The following is a 23,743-nucleotide window of genomic DNA, read 5'->3' as shown; positions in this document are numbered from 1 at the left end:
TGAGAGGACAAAAAAAAAAAAAGAAAGAGAAACATCAGAATTGCAGAGGGCCAAGCCAATCATGGGCTTGGTCCATAGGCCCAAGAGACAAAGCCCAATCCATGGGCCTGGGCTTCCCTTTCCCTCCGTTTTATCTACTCCGATGCACGCACAGCTTATCCGATTCCATCCATTCCTCAAGCTCTCACTCCTCTCTCGCTTCCATGGCGCTCCTCGCCGTCCACGCCATGGCCGCGTCCCCGGCCACCTTCCCCTCCTCCCAACACCACGCCGCCGCATTCTCCCGCTCCCGCTCTCGCGTCGCCGCCGCCGCATTCTCCCGCTCCCGCTCTCGCGTCGCCGCCGCCGCCGCCGCCACCCTCTCGGCCCCGCTCACTCCAGTTCTTGAAGGTAACTGACATGCCTACCTAACCTCCCTGTCTCTGTTTTGTTCGTCAATTTGGATTAGTCTGGTGTGAAATTGGCTCGATGATCTTATATGAAACTGCTTTTCAAATCGTATTGCACGAATTCAATTGATACAGCACCAAAACATAGATTGAAACAAAAACCTCGTAGTTTGAACCAATTACGATTCCAACTCAAATTACTCCATTTGGTGTGACTAGTTTACTGCGGGAGAGGGGACAAGAAGACCAAGAGGGGAAAAAGGTTCAACCACTCGTACGGAAATGTGAGTCTCTAGCACAAAAATAAATTAATAAAAAATCATATGCTTATTGCTTCCTGTGCTGCTGTTTGCTGCAATTCTTCAGACTTGCCATCTGCTGACTGCTGTTTGCTCATCTCAGGCGAGGCCGCGCAACAAGAAGAAGGGAACTGGCCCTGCACGGCTGTTCGCGCCGCCTGCGCCTCCGAGGAAGGACCAGTTCGACGACGGCGAGGTCACCCCGATCGACATCGACGATGACATCCTGGAATAGGTTGTCTGAATTTCCCCCCTTGAATTATGGTTTACCTTGAGCTTACCTTTTGTCTAGTCTGTACCAAACACTGTTTCTTGAAATTAATTACAGTACATTACATGGTCTCATTCTACATAATGTAGATGCCTATGATTTCTTTCCTTGTAATATATACGAATGGTGCTGCTTAGAGTCATTTTTTATGCATTACCAGCTGAAGCAGAACATAAGTGCAGATACAATCACCAAACTTTCATGTTCTTGCTAGAAACCAGGGAAGATGCAGTATCTCTTTTTTTTTTCTTTTCTAGCTGTGTCCCTGAATTCAAGCACCTTTTGACATGCTTCGAATTTGTTGTGATGATCTGGGAAGCAGTTCTTAAGAATCGACTAATAAACCAGTCCATCAGATCGGGTCAGAAATCTGCCCCCTTTTTTGTTGTTTTGTCTGTTGACTCTGTTATGCGCTTGAGTTTTGACACAAGAAATTGTTTTGATGATCTGCAAAACATATTCCTTTAAAGCTGGACAACAAACCAGTTCAACTGGTCAGCTTGGTGGTAATTGTAGGTTAAAATTCTGTCATTTTTTGTTGTTTCGTCTGCAAGTTTGTTGTGAGCTGCTCCCCCCGCCCACAAGGGTAAGCAACTATCTCGCCCGAAATATACTGAAATTTTGGCCCAAACTGGAAGTGTAAACCCTGCTACGCAATGGCTTTAAGAACCCTAAACCCTGAAGCATGTTTTGTTTGCTACCATTTCAAGCCATCACAAATTTTGGTAAGATAACGAACCAAATATGTTCGAGTATCCCTACCTTACCAAAATTTAGTAACGTACAAAACAAACCCGCCATCTGTTCAAAAATTTGGTGAAGTAACAAACCAAACATTTTCCCATAGTCCTAACATTTGATAAGTTCACACATCTACAGCATATAAAAAATAGAGGGGGATAAATAGAGCAGTTGTCAGTTGTCACTTTTACTCAACTTCTGTTACTGTTATCTCTCCGAACCTAGAGGCAACATCACTTGTCTTCCACTGGACTGAAACCAGGGTCCAGTGTGATGCCAACCTGCTGCAAGGCTGCAACCTATTACAACAACTGAACCTCATGAAACAAGACATTTTGCTTTTCATTTGATGCATTTTGATTTGAAGAATAAGGTTTTACCCTGATTCTGTTAATGAAACCATCATTTGGATTACAGAGTTTGCAACCAATGCACTAGATTTTTATATTAAGAAATACTAGGGTTCATTCTCATTTTTTTCAATCAACAGGACAACATCCATAGTGGTAACTTGACAAGATGAGACAAACAATGCACAAAACATATATTCTTGAAAAAGGAAAAATAGTAACAATACATACTCGATGTTGCCGTGCAAGTTTCTAGTACTACTTATATGTACCTTAAGCAAACATTGCATATTAAAGGAAAACAGATCTCAGCTATTTTCGCAATGCAGAGGTGGTTCTGAATAATTCTGATCCTCCATATACATTTTGGCAATGCGGTATCTTTTTTGAGACAGCAGTTAAAATTTCATCAATCTAGCCACCAAAAAATGTCTCCTCAAATCAATACTCAGAGAACTTAAGGAAAAAGAACATGAAGTTTTTTGGATATGCCAGATGCACATCTGCACTACACAAAAGTTGAGCCCTAAAAATCTCATCTTTAGACCACCTCATGAGCCCAAAGCTCCAAAAGCTTGGGGTTCCGAGTTGCAATTCCTACTATGAGTTCCGCTCAAAGCATAAGTTATAAAACCCAACCAAGAAATTGTATTATGGTCAGTTGCTGAATTGTTCAGATTGCGTACAGCGTACATTTTGGTGTAAAAAGGTGCTCTGCTACACTGCCTTTTGCTAAGTTGCTGGAGCATCCAACAGTATAGATTCACTTAACTGCTCTTTGTTGTGCTCATTCCAACAAAATCATGAGACCATGGGTTATCGCAAGTGCAGCAAGGCATCGTGTAGTGGAGAAAAGGAATTCAGTGTGATTTGGTTTTCACATTGCTATCTATTTGCTAGAGTTAGTGGAATAATTTTAATTGATGAGCATGATACCGAGGAGGATTTATTAATGCTATATTTTTCAGTTACAAATTGGGGATTTTTGGCCCACGGCAATACTTGAGATCTCAATATATAATGGGTGCAATACATGCATGATATTAGGACTGATGGATGATAAGGTTAGTCAATGGTGTTTTCTCATGGACAAAAGATGCTCAGGTTTTTTTAGGAATTCAATCATTGATGGATGGGATTTAGATAGAACTTCATCAATTGCCATGTAAATCTGAGCTTATGCTTTGGTGGAATCAACTTGAGCAGACATATGAGTTATTATTGTTAAGGAGGGAGAAACTATTAAACCTTGATGTGGTCAATTTCGGTTTGAACTATCTTTCAGATCATCTAATTGAGCTAAGGAAGGTGGTCAACAACAGTTATCAGATGGCAGCTGCCCTAGACTTAAGTGGTGCCGACCCTGCACGGTTGAATCAAGGACTAATAAGCCGTATGGTGTATTAGCAGAACAATGATAATTTGTGGGTAGCGATTTTAAAGCCAACTAGAAAGGTAGCCCGCGCATTCACGTGGGCATGTATCGTGGGCTGCGTTGAGAACGGATCATATTAATCAGATAGCCTCTGCCATCTTTCGGAAGTACGTTTCCTCGACAAATATTCTTCATCAACATCAACATCACTTTGATAATTTCTCTAAGTTATATACTATATAATATTTAATTCATCAGTATAACCAAATATCTATAATCTTTATCATTATATAAAAAATAGTAGACTTAGTTTGTTTAGAACATGTTTAACAAATTAAGTGCATATTAAAATCAAGGTGGTTTTTATTTTCATTAGTTTTTGGGGGTTGGTGAAAAAGTAAGACCTAGCTAAACTCATTGTTCCTTTTCCCCTACCATACGGTTTTCTCACAGCTCCTAGTCATTGTGTCCTACAACTGAGATGTGGTCGTTGCACCTATGGAGGTTTCCTCGTGATTCATCGTAGTGGTGATCTCATTTTTGTCAAACTTAGTTAGTCCACTTTCCATGTTTTTGGTATAGCCTAAAATCTAAATGGACTCCAAAGTTAATGCTTCAAGTGTATATTCATAGACGATTAATGCTCATATAGTTGATTCACCTTTTGAATGGTCTATGCACAAAGAAAATAAATAGAGTTACCGGGAAGGTGTAGAAAGCCACAACCACACGCTTGAATATAAATATATATATATATATATAGTAAATTTGTTTGGTGTTCCATGGTGCCCGGGCTCCATTGTTGAAATTGAGTATATACCCAATTCAAATGTGTATGAATCTTTTTCAATTACTTAGGTATTAATATTAACTACTTTACTAACTAGTTCAAAGCAAGTTTGAACTGAATTTGAACTTGTTTTTGTTAGATTTTGATTCTAGGTATATAGCATCTATACATATAATTAGTTAGGTATGTAATCATGGATTGTGAAATAAAGTTAAATTTGAGTTGTTTTGTTGATAGGTATAGGTATGAATCGAATTATTATAACTAGGTATATACTCACAATTTGAAAATTTTGAAAAATTTGAGTGATTTTGTGCATTAGATACCATGGTGCCCGGGCACCATGGTGCCCCATATGAGTGTATATATATATATATATATATATATATATATATATATATATATATATATATATATATATATATATATATATATATATATATCTATGATATACTAAATTTGCATTAAGAACCATCTAATGTTAATTTGATGGTAACATAGTTTAGAGCAAATACACGAAAGATCATTTAGCTTGCTCGCATTATTTCAGCACATTTAAAAAAATTCACGAAATAATTGGAGTTTGTTTTCTCTAACTATGGGCATTGGATTTGCTATGCATTGGTAGCTCGGACTATTCATATTTTAGTTAGTTCTATTTACTTATATAGTGTCTATCTAATTTAGCTATGCAAGTTTGCAAAAACAACATATGATGATGCAACATGTGGTGTTGGATTATTTCATAATTCTTTTACGGCAATTCCAATGACATGTAAAAGGGCAAGGGTGTTCACCCTAAAAAAGTAGTTTTATAGTTATACTATTGATTTAATTTAGCTTGTTTGCAGACTGGTGTATAATGACGTAATATATGCAACCAATTTGTTTAAGGTATTTCAATTCTATTTGTATGATGTACAAGGCATGTGGGTTGAATATGGGCGAATGGCATACTTTGTATATAAGAAAATATAAGCATACGGATCTTAAATTCTTGGTTTAATTATAAATAGAGCAAAAATCAGACGTGCATCTTAAATATTATGGTTTTTCTATTATATAAATTATTGATTATATATTTATTGTTTAATAGCTAAAAATAGGGAGGGGACAGGTAGTGGTATGTGCATATGAGTAGGAGAGGAGGTGCATGCGATTTATTTTTCTAACTTTTATAAATAATGGAACTTAAAACTGATGATGATAGGTTTCATGTTGTTCAGAATTTATAAGATTATTTCTGATTTTTAGGACATGACACATGGCGAGTTTAGAGCGTTTGTAGAATGTCACGTGGTGGTTTGAGAATGTTTGTAGTATATTTAATGGGCTTTTACTATATAATAGATAGATTGGTTCAATTCATACTTTATGGAGATTTTTCTATTTTCTATTTTATTTTGTACAAATGTAACACAATATAAAAACTTATATAGACATGTGATAAATAGTGATAGTGTTACACCTTATGTGTCATTTTTTAGAAATAAATCCAATAATCTTTTATCTTCAAGCAGTAAGATTGATGTAGACTATCATTGTTTATTAACAGATAAATTATATGGGATATAAGGCTACGGATAGATTGAGATAGGTCCAATTAATGGATTTACCGTTTTGAGTTATCTATATTTAAACATAAATATAATCTTCGTGAACCAAAATGATATATTTGTTCTACTACTTATTATTTAAATCTTATTAATTAATTCTCTGTGTTTCATGTTGTTCTAATATAAGCTACGTGCTATTAATCAAGTGTTTTAAACTCTATATGATTTCCCTAAAAAATGTCTCGAGTGTCCAATAGCTAGTCCAAAGTAACATATTTCTTTGACTTGTTAAATATAGTTAATTTGGGTCTTGAATTATGCAACAAACGTACGTGCAGTGCATAAAAGAATAGTTATATGATTTTAGATCGTATAGTCATATAATATGTTTTCAATCTACCACATCATCAAAATAGGAGAGATAGGAACAGAAGGGTCATCAAAAATAAGAGAGAGAGAGGAACAGAAAGGAAGGAGGGGCCAATACATCTACGTACGTACGTACGGTAGCATGGCGTGCGTACTACACGTACAGGTCGGAAGGAGAGGAACGTGGGCCTTTCAATTTTTTTATTTTTTATGGTAAAAAATAATAGGTCCACCATATTTAAAGAAAAAAAAATCTAATTTATTAGAGTGCCATGTGGCAGCTTAGGAGCGTTTGTAGGAATTTTTTTGTGACGGCTTGAAAGCGTTTGTAGGATGTTTAATGGACTTTTAGTATATAATAGATGTTGAAAATAAACTTAGATGATTTTTTTTTTCAAAATTAACTTTTAAAATCCAAATTTTAGGCAAACCACGAGGGCCTCTATCGCTAGCTCTTCTCCCTCCCCCTGGAAAGCTATCACTGTACAGGGGAAGAGCAGGACATACTAGTAAGGTGGATACTCAAATATACAAATGGTCTTAACTAATCTAGGCTATAAAGATTGTAAAATACATAACTTTGCACACATAAATAACTTGTCAAAGAGCTGTATGTTTGTAGCTGGAGTGAAGTATGCATAGAGCAATACATGAACAATACACTGAATAAGTACAAGCCAACCCCAAATGAATAGTTTGAGGGCTGGGATTAAAGGTTAGTACACTACACTACTATGTACTGTATTGTACATTTTACACAGAATAAAGCATGTGTGCTTTATTCCAGTAGCATCTTCTATAAGTAATCTCCCATCAAGAACTGGAGAAATATATACATCCAGGAAGATGGGCCTACTGCACTCTGCAGCAGATTGTTCCTATGCTATTTGTTTATCAGTGGTCCTTCCTTGATGACCTAGAACCTGGTCTAGATGTCTTCAGTGCCTCTGCAAATTTGTGAATCTTCTTGGCATCTTCAGGAACCGTGGCTTCACCATTGCCAAGGTGAGAACTATGCCCAAAATTACTCACTCTCCCCTCCCCAAAAGACACACTCTTGACCCCAAGATGGAGGTTTCTTGCATCTGCGATTTCCTTGCTGAGATGTCGAGCACTTTGGCTGTCCATAGAATGCCAACGGGAGCCGTGATTATCATGCTGTTGATTGCCAGAATTACCAGGTTCTGTCATGAATGAAGAATAGCTATCAATTGACTCTCTTCCATTGAACTCGTCGAATGAACAGCTCGAAATCGATATCCTCCTCTCCAGAGTAGGAATGGTTTTGTTCTCCTTTTCTTTTCCCAGTACCAATTTCCGAAGCTTCGAAAAGAACTTTTTCTTCTTAGGGTTCTTGTGCTTGTTCATCAGTGAGACATCGATCGACGCGTCATCGGGTTCGCCTAATGATGATGCTCTTGAGGAAGAGTACTCTGAACAGAACTCTATATGATCAAAGTTTTTCTCATCCGGACCAGCATTTGCGTACTCCATTATCAGTTGCTTGGCCTTCTCTTCAGATTGGGGGCTTAGTGTCTTGCTAAGATCCCTTGCAACATTTTTCCCTGATGGAGCATCCTGGTTCCTGAGCTCGTAACGCAGGCAAGCGTTGATCCATTTCAGATATACCAATTCCTCAACATCTGAAAACCTGTCAGTCTTGAGCTGTTCAACCTCTTTTGCCAGCTTGTCATTTTCTTGCCTCAAATGATCAGCTTCCTGCAATGCTTTTACCTGCAACCAATTTTACTTGTTCAGTTCCTGACAGAGCAACACAAGCTGAAGTAAACACTGAAAAATGAGTTTGAAAAATCAGTAGCGCTTATGAGAAACAATTGATTGCTCTTTCAAACCAAATATCAAGAACAGCGTTTCCTTCTGACGAGTAACAACCTCTATCTGAAGATTAAGATTGATTAGTAAGTGCCAGCTACAATACAGTTCAAGAACAGTAAATATTCACCTCCATGTTATTGATGGGCTTGGGTACAGGGGGCAGGCGTGTGAGCTCCAATCGCCTGGCAAGATGTGCATTCTCCTGCCGCAGCCTTGAATTGACAACCCTAAGCTCTCTTGCCTCATTTTCCAACTCCTCTAGCTTACTCAATTTTTCCTCAACCTCAGCACTGAATTTCCCCTCAGTAATAATCTCCTTACACTGCCAAGAATCGGCCATTTCCTGAAGTGAGGCAATTCTCTCCTTTGCTTGTTCTGCATCCTGTCTCAGCTTCTTCTTCAACAGCTTGCATTTCATTCTAGCTGCCTCAAGCTCTGAAGCCAGCTTTGAGCTTTCAGTTAACTGAGCCTGCAGCCTCTCATTTTCAGACTGCAAGGATTCGATCTTCAGCGTGTATAGCTTCGATTCGACGGTGTTGATCTTCAGCTGATTCTCGAGCTCCCGCACCGCGACATCTTGCTCCTGCAAACCATAGCTCTCTAGAAGCTGTAGCTCCAGGGTCTTCTCCCTTTCTTGAAGTGATCTGACCATTTCTCTAAGCTCAAAAATTTCCCGGTTCTTCGTTGCATCTTCTTCGCTTACCCTTGGTGCAGGTGAGGTTGCAATGTTGCCCATGTCTCGGCCGAATTCTTTGAGAACTATTTCGTTGAATTCTGGGAGGAGGAATTCTTCATCATCATCAAGAGTTCTACATTTTGGGGGCAGTGGTACTAACGCGGTGGTGGTCATCGTTGTAGTGGTAGTGGTAGTGTGGACAGAGTTTCCATTGATGATTTTGGCCTTGGTATCCTCCTTCACAATCAAAACAAAAGAGGGTCAACATAAGGAGAAGAAAAATGGAATACAATGGTAACATTTGAGGACAAGTTGTATTTTGTCAAACTGCTGGAATAGAAACAAGCAGTATGAGACTAAAAAAATAGAGAAGAAAAAAGGTTGAAATTAAAAAACAAAAGCAAAGTCCACACCCCAAATGCATGTGATATGGACAGACTTAGAGAATTTATAATATAATGAGGAAAATATAGCTGGATTATGAACAGTTCAAGACCATACATCCAAAACTGAACCATTCTAAATATAAATGGAAATATGAAAAGTACATTAATATATACAATTTATAATAATTATGTGCAAACAAGATTCTTACATTCTTGAGGATCCTCAGCTCATCCTTGAGCCCTCCACCACCCTTCATACCATCCGAATCTGCAAAAAAACATCAAGAAACGATTCATCACCAAAATTTTCTAACTAGGAGTAGCAATCAGCAACAAACAACGGGTTCGCAATTCCGGAACGAAATTCCCAAAAATTCAGATTGACCGGTGGGTCCGAATGTTCCTCCGGCCCAAAACGAATCAAATTTATTTGAAATTGAGCCAAAATATTGTTCATATTCCAATTTTTCGTTGAAATTTCATTTTGTTTTCCATCTGAAAATCTGGAATTTCTTCCCGAAATGAAAAAAAAACGTTGAACAAGACGCCTCTGCTGTTGATACCTGAGCGAGGAGGAGGAGGAGGTAACCGGAGTTGCTGCCGTGGCCGCCGCCGCGAGACGAGCAGCCCGGCGACGGAGAGCGCGACGGCGGCGCCGACCCTGAGGAAAACAACGCGCAAGTCCTCGCTCCTCCGGCCACCGCCGCCGCCATCTCCGGCCACCTTGGGCATCTCCCTCTTCACCTCACCTCACCACCACCTTCTTCCCAAGAATCCACCACATGCAGACTGCAGCAACCAACCAGCAATGGAAGGAACACAAATAATCTCTCCTACCCTGATCACCAAAAAAAAAAGATAATAAAAAAAATCCAAACATTTGAGCAAGAAATTGAGACTTTCTTTTTGACTGCAAGAAGATTATGGCCAAGAACCTGAACCTGTTCTTGGAGGGGCTGAAACTTGCATCAAGAAATACGAGCTCGCTCCAGCCCCATGAAGCTTGCAGGCTATATCTCCATGGCTTCGAATCGACCAGACCGGGGAGGAGATTAACCCAGCCTAGCCAACAAAGTCTCTGAATTTGGTTTTGGGATTTGTACTGCCTGAGACAAAATCCCCAAATTAGGCTGCCTAAGCAGCAGCTAAAATTGGGGGTGTCAGGCAAGGCTCCGGATTCAGCTCACGGCCATCGAAAACGCCAAGAAAAGCAAAAAAGCAAGAAAGAAAGCACCCCAAAGCTAGCAAGAACCCTCCAATCTCTCTCAATCTCTCTCTCCTATTTCTGTTTGAGCTTGTTTCCTTTCTGTCTTGGCCTGTTCTTGTTAAGAAGGCAGGACAACTCCAAGGAATCTGGCTTTGTTCTCTAGCCAAGATAGTGCTCTCTACTCGTGCAGCTTGTGCTGCTGCTTTTCTTAACTGGATGGACAATTGGAGTGTTGGACATGGACTCCTCTCTCTCTCTCTCTCTCTCTCTCTCTCTCTCTCTCTCTCTCTCTTCCATCCCTTTCTTGCTGCTTCGACAATTGATTATAGGTTATTAACTCTGACCAGTGTTGTTGTTTACTTGGCCATGTCCATTTCAGCTCAGTTTTTTGAGGAATTGCTGCCGTTGGGAGGAGGGTGGAATTGATGGGTGGATGAGACGTGGATTGTTGCTGTGGGCGTTTGACGTATCTTTCATGTGATTTCGTCAGACCGTGCGAGAATTTGCCAGCATGCTCGAGCTGGCTACGGCCTACGAATTGATGAAGGCGTGTTTTGTTATTAGTGGCTGGTTGTGTTAATCACGTGGTTCATCCTCTTTCAGAGAATAATTGCGCATTTTGCATGTAAGTCGTGCCTCCAGTAGAGTCTTTTACCCCTATGCCATTAAAAAAGTTGAAGGTTACGTGTATGCCATAAAAAAGTTTTGAGTGACCTGTATGCCATGACATAAACTTTCATTTACCTGTGCGTCACTTTGGATGGAATCAGCACTAACGGAGACTAACGGAGGTTTGAAAGATCTATTTTGCCCTTGCTCTATTTCAGCCATTTTGGATGGAACATTTAGAAGAGAAATCAGCGGCGGCGGCAACGCCCAGCGGCGGTGGATAGACGAGGCGCGTCGCCGGATAGGCGAGGCGAGGCGGCGGCGGCTAGGCTAGGGTCCGAGGCACACTGGAGAAATTGCACGGGAGAGGATTAGTAGAGATGAAAATGCTTCAGGGGCAATTTAGTCATTTTCATACGTGGGTTCCACATGTCAGAGCTCATTCGCTAACATAAAGTAGATGGAATGGCACACAGGTAAACGAAAGTTTGTGTCATGGCATACAGGTGACTCAAAACTTTTTTGTGGCACACGCGTAACCTCCAACTTTCTTAATGGCATAGGGGTAAAAGACTCCCTCCAGCAGGGTTCACAATCACGACCCTGAATCGAAATCCGCTCACGAGCAGTATCATCAGATACTGTGAAATCCATCGAAAAGCTGAAAAACCGATGTAATCCGAATAAATTGTGTCAAAATTTAAAATTCAGTTTGAATACTTTTTGTTTGACCAAAAAACCAAGTGAATTGTGTTTTTTTTAGGATCGAATTACAAGAACTAAGCCAATCAGAGAGGAGGTGAATGGTTGGTATGCTCAAAAACCAAAACTTTTAGCGGAAATAAAAGTTACCCTCAAATTCGACGGAGATCAGTCTGACCGAAGTTGTCCTGCTGGTTTGACCGCGCCTGTGCCGTCTGTCTGACCGGTGTAGATCGATCGGTCCGACCGCCCTGAGATCGCCTGCCATGCTTGTCGACGTCGCCGGTCTGACCGCCTTGCGCCCGCAGGTCTGACCGGTGCTTGCCGCTGGTCTGACCGCCGGTATGCCACCGAAACTCGGTAAAACACAGATCGAAGAACTCTTAAAGTGGATGACGACTTTATTGATTCTCTCTGTGTTTACAAAGTGCACCAACAGCACTCCTTACAAAAATCTCGACTAAACTCGAAACCCTAACTCAACTATCAACTCAACTGCTTTCAATTGCTTTCAAAAGCGATACCGGGAAGCCTTACGCTCCCCCTCTATTTATACCCGAGGCAAGCAGCCTAAAGCCACGAACCAAAATCATACTAGAAATCCTAATCACCCTAGGAAACCCTCTAGTACAAAAAATAAACTTTACATAACCAATCATACCAAATTTGGACTCCTTCCAAATTCGACTCCGCATCCCATACGCACACAATACCTCCATCATACCATATGGAATCTTCACCAACCACGTGTATTGAACTCTAGTCTTAGTATCCCGCATGATCTCTGACCACCACGGACGTCGTCTTATCCCCAAGCCGACTCCCGGTCCATCACCGTAAATACTCTCCCAGCATCCCGAGTCACCTACACATAGAACAAACAAAGAAACCATATTTCGAGACCAAACTATCCCCAACTTGACTCATTAGTAGCTAATGACAGTATTACATATGTATAGTATCCATCTAGAAGCCATAATCATGAAACAATCACGGATATTCAAACAAATAACCCGAAACCGAAACCGACATAGAGTCGGCCGGTCAGACCGTGGGCTGCACCGGTCTGATCGGCAGCACATGCCCGGTCTGACCGGTCCAACAAACAGCAGTACTCACATGTGAAATCCAATCATCTCCAAAACCACTTCGCAAATAAATTCCAAATAACAAAACCAATAATCTCCAATGCCAATTATTCATCACAGAATAACAATTAAAAACACCTTTGATTTTACATTTTTGACTGATCTAGAAAGTCCGGATTGTTGAGTTGTGATTTAAATTCATTTGCACATAATAAAGACTAGCTTATGCCAAAACGAAGCGGAGGCTTGGGCCGGATCATTATCCTTTTAGGGTTTCACCTTCATATATATCTCTTGTAAGACGCCGTTCGACGTTGTAATCTCACCTCGATATAGTGAAGATATTTTGCTGGCTGGCACCGTAGTTTTTTCTTCTGTTTTAGGAGGGTTTTCCAAAATCCAGTGTCTTCTGTGATTGATCTATTATTTTTTATCATTTATTTTCCTATCGTTTCCAAACACGGATTTCGTGAAACTGGAATTGTGAACACTGACCTTGAGAGATCATCTAAGTTTGACTGTTAGGTGGTACAGATCACCGATCGAGTGATGGGAACTTCTGGTGCCAGTAAAGTAAACTGGATTTTGTTTGTGGTACAAAACTAAAATCGCAAAATTACGATGCTGTAGAATCAGTTTGCCTTTACTATATTATATTATTGTATGTTGCGGATGGCTTAGCAATATTGATTTGGAGGAAAATTTTTTAAAAACCATCCATAAGTCACTTAAAGTTGATATTCCATCCCATAAGTTATTTTGTTGTAATTACCCACCTCTACTCAGTTCCGTTGCAAAATCCACCTTAGTGCGTATGTGTTTAACTGAATCAATATGTTTTCATAAATTATGAGCCATCAATGTGGTGTTTACCAAATTAAATACTTTTAAAGTATAATCTAGATACTTTTTCGGAGATTCCACAAATAGAAATGGTGATGAGAGCTTAAATGTTATCATGTTGAGATTCGCTATTCAGCTATAAGGGATCGATTCAATTAAGCATGAGTGCATTAAAGTGTTTTTTTACAACAAAACTGGTAGGGAGGTTGATATTTGCAACAAAATGATTTATGCGGTGAAATGTTAAATTTCAAGTGACTTCTGATGTGTGTTTTTTTTGTTGTCCTTTTGTTTTCTGCAATTTTCCCTTGATTTTGTGGCAGCTCCATCCTTTGCTTTTTAGCCACAACCAAAGCTTAAATTTTAAAACTTATTTTAGAGTTAATTTTGATTGTTATTTCGTCATAAATAATTTTTCAACACCAGTTTTTAAGCTCTATGGCACACGTATAAAATTTTTACTCATAAATAACAAATTATTTTGAGTTGGCATTACGACTTATCAGTTGTAGTCAAAGCGATTGGACTTACATATAATGTTCTCATATTCTTTAACCGACCAAAATCGCGCTTTACATAAGAACTGTTGGAAGTTTCTTTGTAGTTTGCTTCACATCAACCCACTAACCAAGGCCATGTTTCTTTCAGCTCAGCTTAAGATTATTGTAATCTAAAATATTAAAATATTAAGTTAGATTACTATAAACTGGATTATAATAAGCCGGCATAGAATAAGCTATAAGCTGCTTGTTTCTCAGTATTATTAGATGTTTGTTAGTTGTTAGCCACCCAATAATCTAAAAAGCACCTTTAGAGTGGATTATTAGATTATAGAAATCTGGCTTGTAGATTGTAATAATATATCATAATAAGCTATTATTTGTTTCAGCTTACTCCTAATAATCTTAAGCGGAATCAAACAGGGTCTAGAGCACTTGCAACGCGTTTGGTTGGGGGAATTGTTAGGGGGAATGAGAATTATTAAATCTATTGTTTGGTTGGAGGGCATGGAAGTTTTAGGATAGATTGGGAAGAGGGGTTTAAGAGCAAACCCTTACCTTTTCAATAACTGGGTAGGGACAAGTAATTGGGAGAGAATTTTCTCATAAGTACGATGAGATAAATCTGAGTCCTATATCATGACTTAAAATTCAATTCCCATCCATTCTTTACATGATACTCATCTTTATTACCGAACAAAAGATAAAAATGAAACTCCCATAACCAATTCCTTCACCAACTCTCTCTTTTAGATCCTCTATAAAAAGGAACAGGAAAAACGTAGGAATTAAAGTAGATTATAGAAATTGAAAATATGGTAAACAGAGAGAAAAATTCTTTGATTACACCACAAGAGACACTCAACAAAGAAAAGTTTCACAAGAGGTCTAACTGCTTATTTATTTTCCTATGAAATTGACGGTAGAAATGCAATCCTATGGAAAACCTCTTCTTATGAATCAAAGGGCTTTATAGAAAATAAATTCTCCAAAATTCATTTGCTAATCCTCCATTTCAAAGGGGCTAAAAAAAAGCCGTTGTGGATTGTGAAATTGGTTTGCATCTTGGAGCATCATCACTCACGCTGCCGCCTACTCCTTCCGTCCCAAAAAAAAGATAAACCATGGGTTTCCGTGTCCAACTTTGACTGTCCGTTTTATATGAAATTTTTTTATAATTCATATTTTCATTATTGTTAGATGATAAAACATGATTAACATTTTATGTGTGACTTTTCTTTTTAATTTATTTTAAATAAAACGGACGGTCGGACACGGAAACCAGGGTTTGTCTTTTTTTTTAGAGTACGTAGGTACTACAGTCCCAGAAGAAAGTGGATCCTCTCAAGAAAGAAGAAAAAAAATAAATAAAAGAAGACTAAAGAGGAAATCGTCGTGCGGCGTCCGCTCGTCGTCGACTCGCGAGTTCGGCCGCCGCCACCGCCGCCGCCGCCGCCGCCGATCCCCATCCATCCCGCGAGCAAGCAAGGGCGCAGGCATCCTGGTGAGCGCCCAGCCCATCCTCTTTCTCATCTCTAGAACCACGCACTTTACTTCTTATTCTTCTCGAATTTGCGTAAACCCTAGCTTCTGTTCTAGAAATTTGCCTCAAACAACAGTTTGTTTGTTAAAAAATATAGTAAAAGTTTGCGGATTCCCCCCATTTTAGATCCGCCCCTGGGCTTGGCTAGCACAACATTTTTTAGTGGGGGAAGGAAGGGAAAGGAATCGGTGGGTGGATCGATGCGAGCGTTCGCGCGAAATCTGGCGGCCATCATCCCTCTCGCGCGCTGCAATGCGACGGCGACGACCGCGGCGGCGCCGTCCTCCCTCGTCCTCAAGGTCGGCGACACGCTGCGCGAGCGGCGGCGCTTCACGGATGGGGAGGTGGAAGCGTACGCCGCGGTGAGCGGCGACCGCAACCCGGTGCACCTCGACGACGCCTTTGCCCGCCAGGTGGGAGGGTTCGGCCGCGGCCGCGTCGTGCACGGCATGCTTGTCGCCTCACTCTTCCCCGCCCTCATCGCCGCCCACTTCGTACGCCGCCCCTCTCGTCTCTCTCTCTCTCGCTCGCTATCATGCCTGCCAGATGGTGCACCGGCATTTCGTCGAGCACTGCATCGGCATGACATGCTGGCCTGGCCCTTCTAGTATCTGATGCTGATGCTAATGCAGCCTGGAGCCGTGTATGCGAGGCAGTCGCTCAAGTTTGCGGCACCGGTGTATGTCGGCGACAAGGTTCTTGTGCAGGTTCAGGCGCTGCACATCAGGGCCTCCACAAAACACATGTATGCTCAATTCATCTTTTCATTTCCTAGTCATCAAGACTAGATTGTTTGGAGTGAATCATCTTCTTTCTGACAGTGTCAAATTCGGAACCAAGTGCTTCACGAGTGACAGTGATGACCTCCTAGCTGTCGATGGTGAAGCTATGGCTGTGCTCCCCTCGCTTTACCTCAGACAACAACTGAACCAAGTGCCTCCCATCGTTGATTAAAGACTGGAAGCATCGTCAGGAGTGGGATAATATGTGATTTATGTTCTTTTGGGTCTGTAGATGCTTTGACAAGATAGGAAGGCTATATGTTGTTTTGCTGTTCTCGGTAGTAGCTGGCTCCCTTGTTAAGCTGGAATTCCCAGCCTTTTGTACTTCATCAAACCTTTATTCCGTTTCCAATAGAACCTGGGGTAAATCCCGTTATAAAAAAAAAAGGGTACATCACTGATGGTAGCACTGGCTAGTAACTCTCAGTGCACTCCATTACTCTAAATAGAAGTCCCATGGTTTGGGTCCTTTGTTGTTAAAACATTTATAATGTCTCATGATTTAGTCAGACAGCATCTTCAAAACTGAGCTTGCAGAGCAATTTGTTTGGTTTGTGTTGCTCACTTTAGTAGAAGATGATGTAAAATCTGCACTCGTGAGCGCCTGCTCAACACACAAGAAAAGTTCTTGACATATTGTTCAAGTCATATGGGTTTTAACTATAACATGTCAACCTGGTTATTGAACTTTTGCATCATGCAAAGAGCAACAAAATAACTAGAAAGAGCGAGTGTCCCAGCTCCTCAGCATTATGCCACTCAGCCGCTGCCACTGGCCACCATGCCTTGTGCATCGTTCCTAGGTCTTTGGCATTATGCAATGCCTACCATGACTCTGTTGGTGGAAATGTTGATATACTAGGAACACCATTTTGAACTATCATAAATTGAAAGTGAGTTAGCGCTCAGCACTCAGGCACATATGGGCATTGGATCAACGCCAACCAGGACCAGAAACAAAAGTCTAGTGCAGGTCAGCTAGTAACTGAACAGGTAGTTTTTCATCTTTTTACAATATTTTTCTTTCTCTGATCTCTGTTTTTTCTTTTCCTGGATGATTGGTATTTGATTGAAATGTGAAATATGAAATCAATGAGTTCAAAGATGGCCTGGTTTTATGATTTAGATTAACTTGAATCAATCAAATATGAAGGGGAACATAGGCATTCTGTCTGTCTTTAGCAAAGTAAATATGTAGTTGCTTGTTTGTATGTCAGCTTTGAGCCCAACCAGCTTTATTCTTGCCATGCTTTTCTCAATAAGTCTCAAGTATGAGCATTATGAGACTTCCAATTTCATCTTAATAACTTCACTGATAACATGTGAATTGATGATAGGTTCAAGCCTGTAAATATTATTAACTTCATTGAGAGAGGCAATTGCGCTGCGATGAGCTGCTCTGCCTCTAAATTCTGAGAACAAACCAATAGCAAGAACTTAGCAAAAAGGGCATTGCCTGCCCTCTTGTGCTAATCCATTGGTAATGTTGCTACTGCTACTGCTAAGTACTATACTGCCTCACTAGAAATAGAGAAAAAAATACTCCATGTGACAAAGCTAAAACTAGAATAATACTATCACATGGTTTTCTATCATTGGTATTCAGTTATTGCAACTGAAGAATGCGAAAGTTGGTATCATGTTTTAGTGGCATGAAATTAACTATTACGCGTGATAAGGAGGTGGTGTTAATGTCGTATCAGGAATATGTCAGGATGATGTTAAGCATTTAGGGGCTGTTTGGTGCGTTGCCAAAAATTATGTCCCTTATTTGGTTTGTAGCCACAAATTTGGCAATGCCAATTATTTTGGATTGGTTAAGTTTGGTAGCAATCCAAACAACCAACTCTACCAAAATTTTTGGCTTACCAAATCTTGCTATAGCAAAAAATTGGCAAGGCTAGCAATGGTTGAGAAGAAACAAACACTTAGATTTTTAGCTTATTTCCATCTTTCAATTGCTGATGTTCTGGGTATGGATGCTGCATCTGTGGCATAAACTAAATGAAATCCTCTTTCTCGTAGGCCTCACTCGTGTGCCACTGCCCAAACTAGCAGATCTTGATAGGTGGCTTTGCAATCTTTGGCCCCCTGAACCTGTCCTTCTCCATGGCTGGGGCCACCACCACCTCCTCTCCCCTGCGGAGGATGGAGTCTGTCTGCCGCCACCTCCTCCCAGCATCACCGCCTATCCTTTACCAGGTACGGCTACCTTAAGAGGAACTACTGCAACTTATCCTCTCTATAGCCTGCAGTCCCATCGAGTACCTTTCTAACTAGTGTTTCTTGGGCTTCAGTTTTCTTGTGTTCTAATTTTTATGTTGTTTTCTGCACAGAATCCGTTAGGTGCCATCAGGCTGGAGTCATCTCCAGTGATTATTGGGGGGATGGTGCTGGACATCCATGCCAAGCCATCCATGCAGCCGCATCCTGGAACGACTGTGCCTGGGATGGTAAACCACCCATCCAGCTCTTTATTAACTTCTTAGCTTGAGCAAACTGCTTATTTGCTGGTATGCAAGAAGGATGGCATATGCGTGTGATTGAATGGATCAGCATGACCAATAATACTATTCAATGTAAACTAGTGTTGAATTCATTATATGAGGAAGAAGGTTCTGCAGGATGATGTTTGGGTTGTGATATCCATAAGCTTGGTACTGTATGCATCTTATTCATACAGAGGTTTAGGCCATAAATCTTGTGAGCTTTAACTTCTTCCATTTCAATCATTTATGAGAAGTTGAAGTAGGATGTTTTTTTTAAACCTTTTTAATTTTTAATTTTAAAAATAAACCCTTCCAAAACTTATTTTCAAGATCTGAACCTTTTGGCCATGCCAACCAGGCTGGCGTGGCAAAACAATACTGTCACGCCTGCTACGGGTGGTGTGTTAGTGTTGTTTTGTCATGCCAGGCGGGCTGGCGTGGCCAAAAGCTTCAGATGGAAAAATGTTTTGGGAGGGTCTACTTTTAAAATTAAAAATTCAAAAAGTTAAAAAAAATTAAAAAATCAAGTAATAATGCATTTGAATTTCCTAGGTTAAGTACGTCAGTGGGGGAGTAGCAAGAAATATTGCCGAGTGCATTTGTAAGCTTGAGACTCGACCATTCATGATTAGTGTTGTTGGAAATGATATGGCAGGTATTTCTTTTATCTATTTGTGAAGATATAGTTTTTTTCTAAATTGGTTTACTCATTTTGAATTACTCTGTCCTTTTCTGCTCTCTGGGTAGATATTTGCTTCAATACTTTCCATTTTTTCTACTGCAGGGGATTTCCTTTTGAAATACTGGAGGTCGGCTGGACTATGTACAGATGGTAAGTGTGAAGATATTCATATTGTTGTATACATCCTTGAAATTACAGTCTAATCCTTGTTATGTTTGTTAGGAAAGGCTGTAGTTTTTCATGTGTAGTGAGATAATAGGCTCATTATTTATTTTATTTGCATTGCGTTACTGGTTGAATATCTATAGATATGGGCCTACTTTTGATGCAACAACCAATGCTGAAATTACAACAGCAACATATTTAAAGGGTATTTTTTTGTTCTCTACAAAATATGTACTCCTTTAAAAGCCTCTAGTGGTGGTGGCAGTGAATCTGCCACCCCACTATTGCTTTTGTAGTTCTGTTTGGTATTCTAGGGGTTCAGATAAAATGAACTTATTTCTTATAAATATATACTCACTTTGGTCATAAATTTTTATGTTTAGGTTAAGATTCAGTCAAACTTTTGAAACTTTGACCATCAATAATTTCTCAAATGGCAAAAATGGAAAATGGTAAGCACAGCTTGTCCTTGAAAATTACTATCATAATGTCAAAAACTTTTTAGATTTTATAATATTTTCATATAAGATTGATGGTCAAAATTTTAGAAGTTTGGCCAAATCTTTTCCTAAATATCAAATATTATGACCGGAGGGAGTACATAGTTTTCCTTCTGTTAGCTAACACTGTTGCTAATAATTACATAGGAATACTGCAGATTGATGACGTAACAACCCCAATAGTATCAAATGTGTTTGATGGGAGCGGTGAATTAATTGCTGGCGTCGCAAGTGTTGGGGCAGTTGTAAGAATTTTGCAGCACATTGTGTAGTGTTCGATCTGTATCAACGCTAATGTTGACAAGTAATCACTGTACTTATCTCCATTTCTTTTTGGGCAGGAAAAATTTCTCTCTCCTAGCTGGATATGTCAGTTCCGTCTTCATATCTCCACTGCACCTCTACTAATGCTTGATGCAAATTTATCTCCTGATTCACTTGATGCCGCCTGCAAAAGTAGGTTATTCCACCTTATTTCTTTACTTAGGCAGTGAGCTCCTAAGCTTATGTGATAGGCTGATATAGCTGATACTAGTATGCATTTGAACCAGGTAGAATAAATAAAGGGGTTACCTAATTTGCATGCATGCGGTGCTGGATCTTTGTGTTACCTTTCCAACAAGGATTGCAGCCGACACCACTTTTTCAATATAATAGCATCTGTGTGGCTGCACCTAACCTTCCCTTGCCTGCAAACAAGGATCTTTTGTTGTCTTGTGCCAACCGATGAGAAAGTCTTCTGCCAGAAGAAATGAAAAAGTAATAATGTATACAAGAAACATTTTTAGAGATATGCTGTTTGCAGGCTTTTTATTTTTAGCTCTATGATATAATCTTACAAAAAAAACAAGAAATCACGACCTTACGATTTGAAATTTTTCATCTCAAGAAAATCATGAGCTTTCAGCTTGATTCCAAAACCTTTTAGCTCAAGAAAACATGAGCTTTCGACTTCACCTTGAAAAACTTTCAACTCGAGAAACCAGCAGCTTTCTATATCCATTTGGAAACTTTCAACTCAATTTGAGTAATTTGGAGGTTTTAACTCAATATCAGGAATTCTAAGCATCTTTGAAGGCTAGAATGAAAATTTTGAAGTAAGAAAATCAGGACAATCTCTGCAACACTGTGGAAACGTGAAACCTAAAAATTTCAAACTTTCACCTTAACTCTGAAACTTTTACCTGGAAATAAACTTTCAAACTTTCACCTTAACTAATTTAATTTTATAACTTTCGAACCTGATAATAGCAGAAATCTGTAATTCTATCAAAAGGCGAAATGAGTGAGAAGAATGTTCTTGTCATGCACTATTGGTGTTCCTAAAGAGATTTGAAAAATAGGTGCCTTTATGTTGAACCTGTCAATGGAACAACTGCCCCGCAGCGCTCGACATCAGTGTGGCTGATCAGCAGGGTACGAATGAGTGCCTCGCAACAAGCTTGGAATACAGCAGTTTTGAGTTTCTTATCTGATTAGGTGTCAATATTCTTAACATCTACCCTATTATACTTCCTCTAGTCAAAACTCAAAAATATTTGCGGTTCCCAGTACCACATAAATTTAACTGGACGGGGTACTAATGTATGCAATTCTAATTGTAAACACTCCCTAATTTTATAGAATTGTATTATTATTGAACTGCATTATCTCTGACTCTGAGTATACTGGTGCACTACTCATGTCCCTCCTGACCATCGTTTTGAGGAGCTTCCTTGACAAAAATGAGAAAGACAGTCCTGTCAATTATTACACCATTATGTTTTTGTCCTAATCTCTACATTGCATCAAAAAGTTGATGACATGCATGCTATTTTCTTCTTTTTTTTCCCCAGTAGCACATGAATCAGGAGTGCCTGTGTTTTTTGAGCCTGTCTCACTTGCGAAGGGTTCAAGGATTGCACCAATTGCAAAATATGTGAGTGCAAAGGATTGAATTGGTACTTATTACTATGTATCATGTTAAGGTCTTGTCACTTAATAATTTCCTGGTGATTCAGATTACTTACACTTCCCCAAATGAGATTGAGCTTGTGGCAATGGCAAATTCATTATCTCCTCCTGAGAAATATACTTTTGTCAAAATGGAGCAGTCCAAGAACAAAGCCAAAGCTGTAGAGTATTTGTTTGAAATGCTCAGCCCAGCAATGTTTTTCCTCCTCGAAAAGGGCATAAAGTTTCTTCTGGTGACGCTTGGCTCAAATGGTGTTTTTGTTTGTTGCAAAGAGAGCACAAGTTTGATGGACCAGCGAAAGTCTGAAATGATGTCTTTCTCAACTCCACTACTTCAAAAATTGGAGCGATGTTTTCCATCTAACATGCTTGTAGATTTGCCTAGAGAAGGCTCTTCCAGAACATGTGTTTTTCATTTTCCTGCAGTATCTGCCTCAGTGGTTAGCCTCACAGGTGCTGGTGATTGTTTTGTTGGTGGAGTCATTTCAGCTCTATGTGGAGGTTTGGGTATGATGCAATCTGTTGCGGTTGGGATTGCTATAGCAAAATCATCAGTGGAATCTGAAGCTAATATACCTGATAAGTTTTCTGCTGCAACTATCGCAGGTCTGCTATAGTAATTTGTTTTCATCTTGTATAGTGTACTTCTGAAATTTCAGATTAGATCTTAGTGCTGTCAAATTTATTTTATTGCACAGGTATAACTCCTTGCATTTCCATTTCTCATGCAGATGATGCAAGAAGAACATTGCTATCAGCTAAAATGATGTGGTGCAAATAACCATTGGTGTTATCTCGTGAAAGTCTTGGTGGGCATGTAATTTCCTAATACCGTTTGTTGATTAGGCTATATATATATATAAGGCTGAGTGTGGATTCAGGTCGTGGGCTGGTGACAACTTAGCAAGTTTAATGTAGTAGATTAAGGAGCACGGCAGGTTTCTAAATTTGTTTGCATGTACCTATGCCTTTATACTTCGTCAGTTTCTGTAGGCTAGTGATGATGCCACGTTTGCATCTGTATGATAATGCCACATCAGCGTCACGTAGGATCTCGAAAATGGTCGTGGCAATCTTGAACCAGAATGATATATTTTGTGGTACTAGGAGTTCTGGTGGATATCACTATATAAAAACAATCTCTGTGAGACAAATCTTAAAACTAAAAAGACAATTCTCTTAGGGAGTAGGGAAAAGATGCATTATTTTCTTTTCTTTGCTTGTGATGATTAGTTCATCAAGTTGGTAAAGTAGCTTGGGAAGTCATTTGATACGAAAAAGCTAAATATGAGGAAAATAAAGGATTGGTGCCAGAGGACTCGCATGTATGTGTGTGCTCATAGCAAGACACCCTTAGCACTTTAAGCATAAGCATTTCCCAAATTTGATTTAAAATGGAACATCATACTACCTTTTTAATCTTATCCTTGAGCTATGTTGAGATAGATGAGTTTCAAGGAGTTAGGAGCGGGAAGGCGAAAATGCTAATAAGCGGTCATCCGCGTGCCCGCTCCCCTGCGTGGCACGTTGGCACGTGCAGAGGGGAGGGGCGGGGGGACGCGCGCGTGGGAGTGGACATGTGTCCCCCCGGTTTCTGATATCTTTTTTTCTTTGGTTTTTTCCTTCTTTTTTTTTGGTTTTT

The 23,743-nt window shown here is 39.8% G+C and overlaps 4 protein-coding genes across 11 annotated transcripts; 3 read left to right on the top strand and 1 right to left on the bottom strand.

The window, feature by feature from the left end:
* Positions 1 to 163: 163 nt before the first annotated feature.
* On the top strand, positions 164 to 10,982 carry LOC127773652 (30S ribosomal protein S31, chloroplastic). Of its 4 annotated transcripts, XR_008017607.1 has the most exons (5): positions 164 to 390; positions 609 to 673; positions 792 to 923; positions 3,019 to 3,114; positions 3,336 to 3,614. XR_008017607.1 is itself a non-coding variant. In XM_052299789.1 (4 exons), exons 1-3 carry the CDS (start codon positions 204 to 206, stop codon positions 921 to 923), a joined length of 384 nt encoding a protein of 127 aa, XP_052155749.1. In that variant the 5' UTR covers positions 164 to 203; the 3' UTR covers positions 10,625 to 10,982. The 4 variants fall into 4 exon arrangements, 3 of the variants coding, with proteins under 3 accessions (XP_052155749.1, XP_052155748.1, XP_052155747.1); XM_052299789.1 differs by lacking the exons at positions 3,019 to 3,114; positions 3,336 to 3,614 and adding an exon at positions 10,625 to 10,982; XM_052299788.1 differs by lacking the exon at positions 3,019 to 3,114 and having other exon boundaries at positions 3,336 to 3,612.
* Positions 6,738 to 10,515, bottom strand: LOC127773650 (protein CHUP1, chloroplastic). The gene is made up of 5 exons (XM_052299786.1): positions 9,980 to 10,515; positions 9,602 to 9,876; positions 9,248 to 9,306; positions 8,104 to 8,889; positions 6,738 to 7,874 (listed from the first exon to the last, which is right to left on the bottom strand). Exons 2-5 carry the CDS (start codon positions 9,768 to 9,770, stop codon positions 7,035 to 7,037), a joined length of 1,854 nt encoding a protein of 617 aa, XP_052155746.1. The 5' UTR covers positions 9,771 to 9,876; positions 9,980 to 10,515; the 3' UTR covers positions 6,738 to 7,034.
* Positions 10,983 to 15,335: 4,353 nt separating the features above from the next.
* Positions 15,336 to 23,162, top strand: LOC127773856 (pseudouridine kinase). 5 transcript variants are annotated; one of them, XM_052300061.1, is made up of 11 exons: positions 15,336 to 15,491; positions 17,650 to 17,792; positions 18,338 to 18,514; positions 18,649 to 18,765; positions 19,354 to 19,456; positions 19,586 to 19,633; positions 20,296 to 20,393; positions 20,490 to 20,604; positions 21,984 to 22,066; positions 22,149 to 22,707; positions 22,833 to 23,162. In XM_052300061.1, exons 3-11 carry the CDS (start codon positions 18,422 to 18,424, stop codon positions 22,880 to 22,882), a joined length of 1,266 nt encoding a protein of 421 aa, XP_052156021.1. In that variant the 5' UTR covers positions 15,336 to 15,491; positions 17,650 to 17,792; positions 18,338 to 18,421; the 3' UTR covers positions 22,883 to 23,162. The 5 variants fall into 5 exon arrangements, with proteins under 5 accessions (XP_052156021.1, XP_052156023.1, XP_052156024.1 ...); XM_052300063.1 differs by lacking the exon at positions 17,650 to 17,792 and having other exon boundaries at positions 18,371 to 18,514; XM_052300064.1 differs by lacking the exon at positions 17,650 to 17,792 and having other exon boundaries at positions 21,987 to 22,066.
* Positions 15,731 to 16,553, top strand: LOC127773408 (uncharacterized). Its single transcript, XM_052299470.1, has 4 exons — positions 15,731 to 16,024; positions 16,163 to 16,275; positions 16,352 to 16,463; positions 16,545 to 16,553. The coding sequence occupies exons 1-4, from the start codon at positions 15,731 to 15,733 to the stop codon at positions 16,551 to 16,553; spliced, it is 528 nt and encodes a 175-aa protein (XP_052155430.1).
* Positions 23,163 to 23,743: the final 581 nt, after the last annotated feature.

This window comes from Oryza glaberrima, chromosome 5, assembly GCF_000147395.1.
Source record: "Oryza glaberrima chromosome 5, OglaRS2, whole genome shotgun sequence".
Taxonomy (NCBI): domain Eukaryota; kingdom Viridiplantae; phylum Streptophyta; class Magnoliopsida; order Poales; family Poaceae; genus Oryza; species Oryza glaberrima.
The sequence above is the reverse complement of the archived record's forward strand: the minus strand, read 5'-3'. Positions and strand labels throughout refer to the sequence as shown.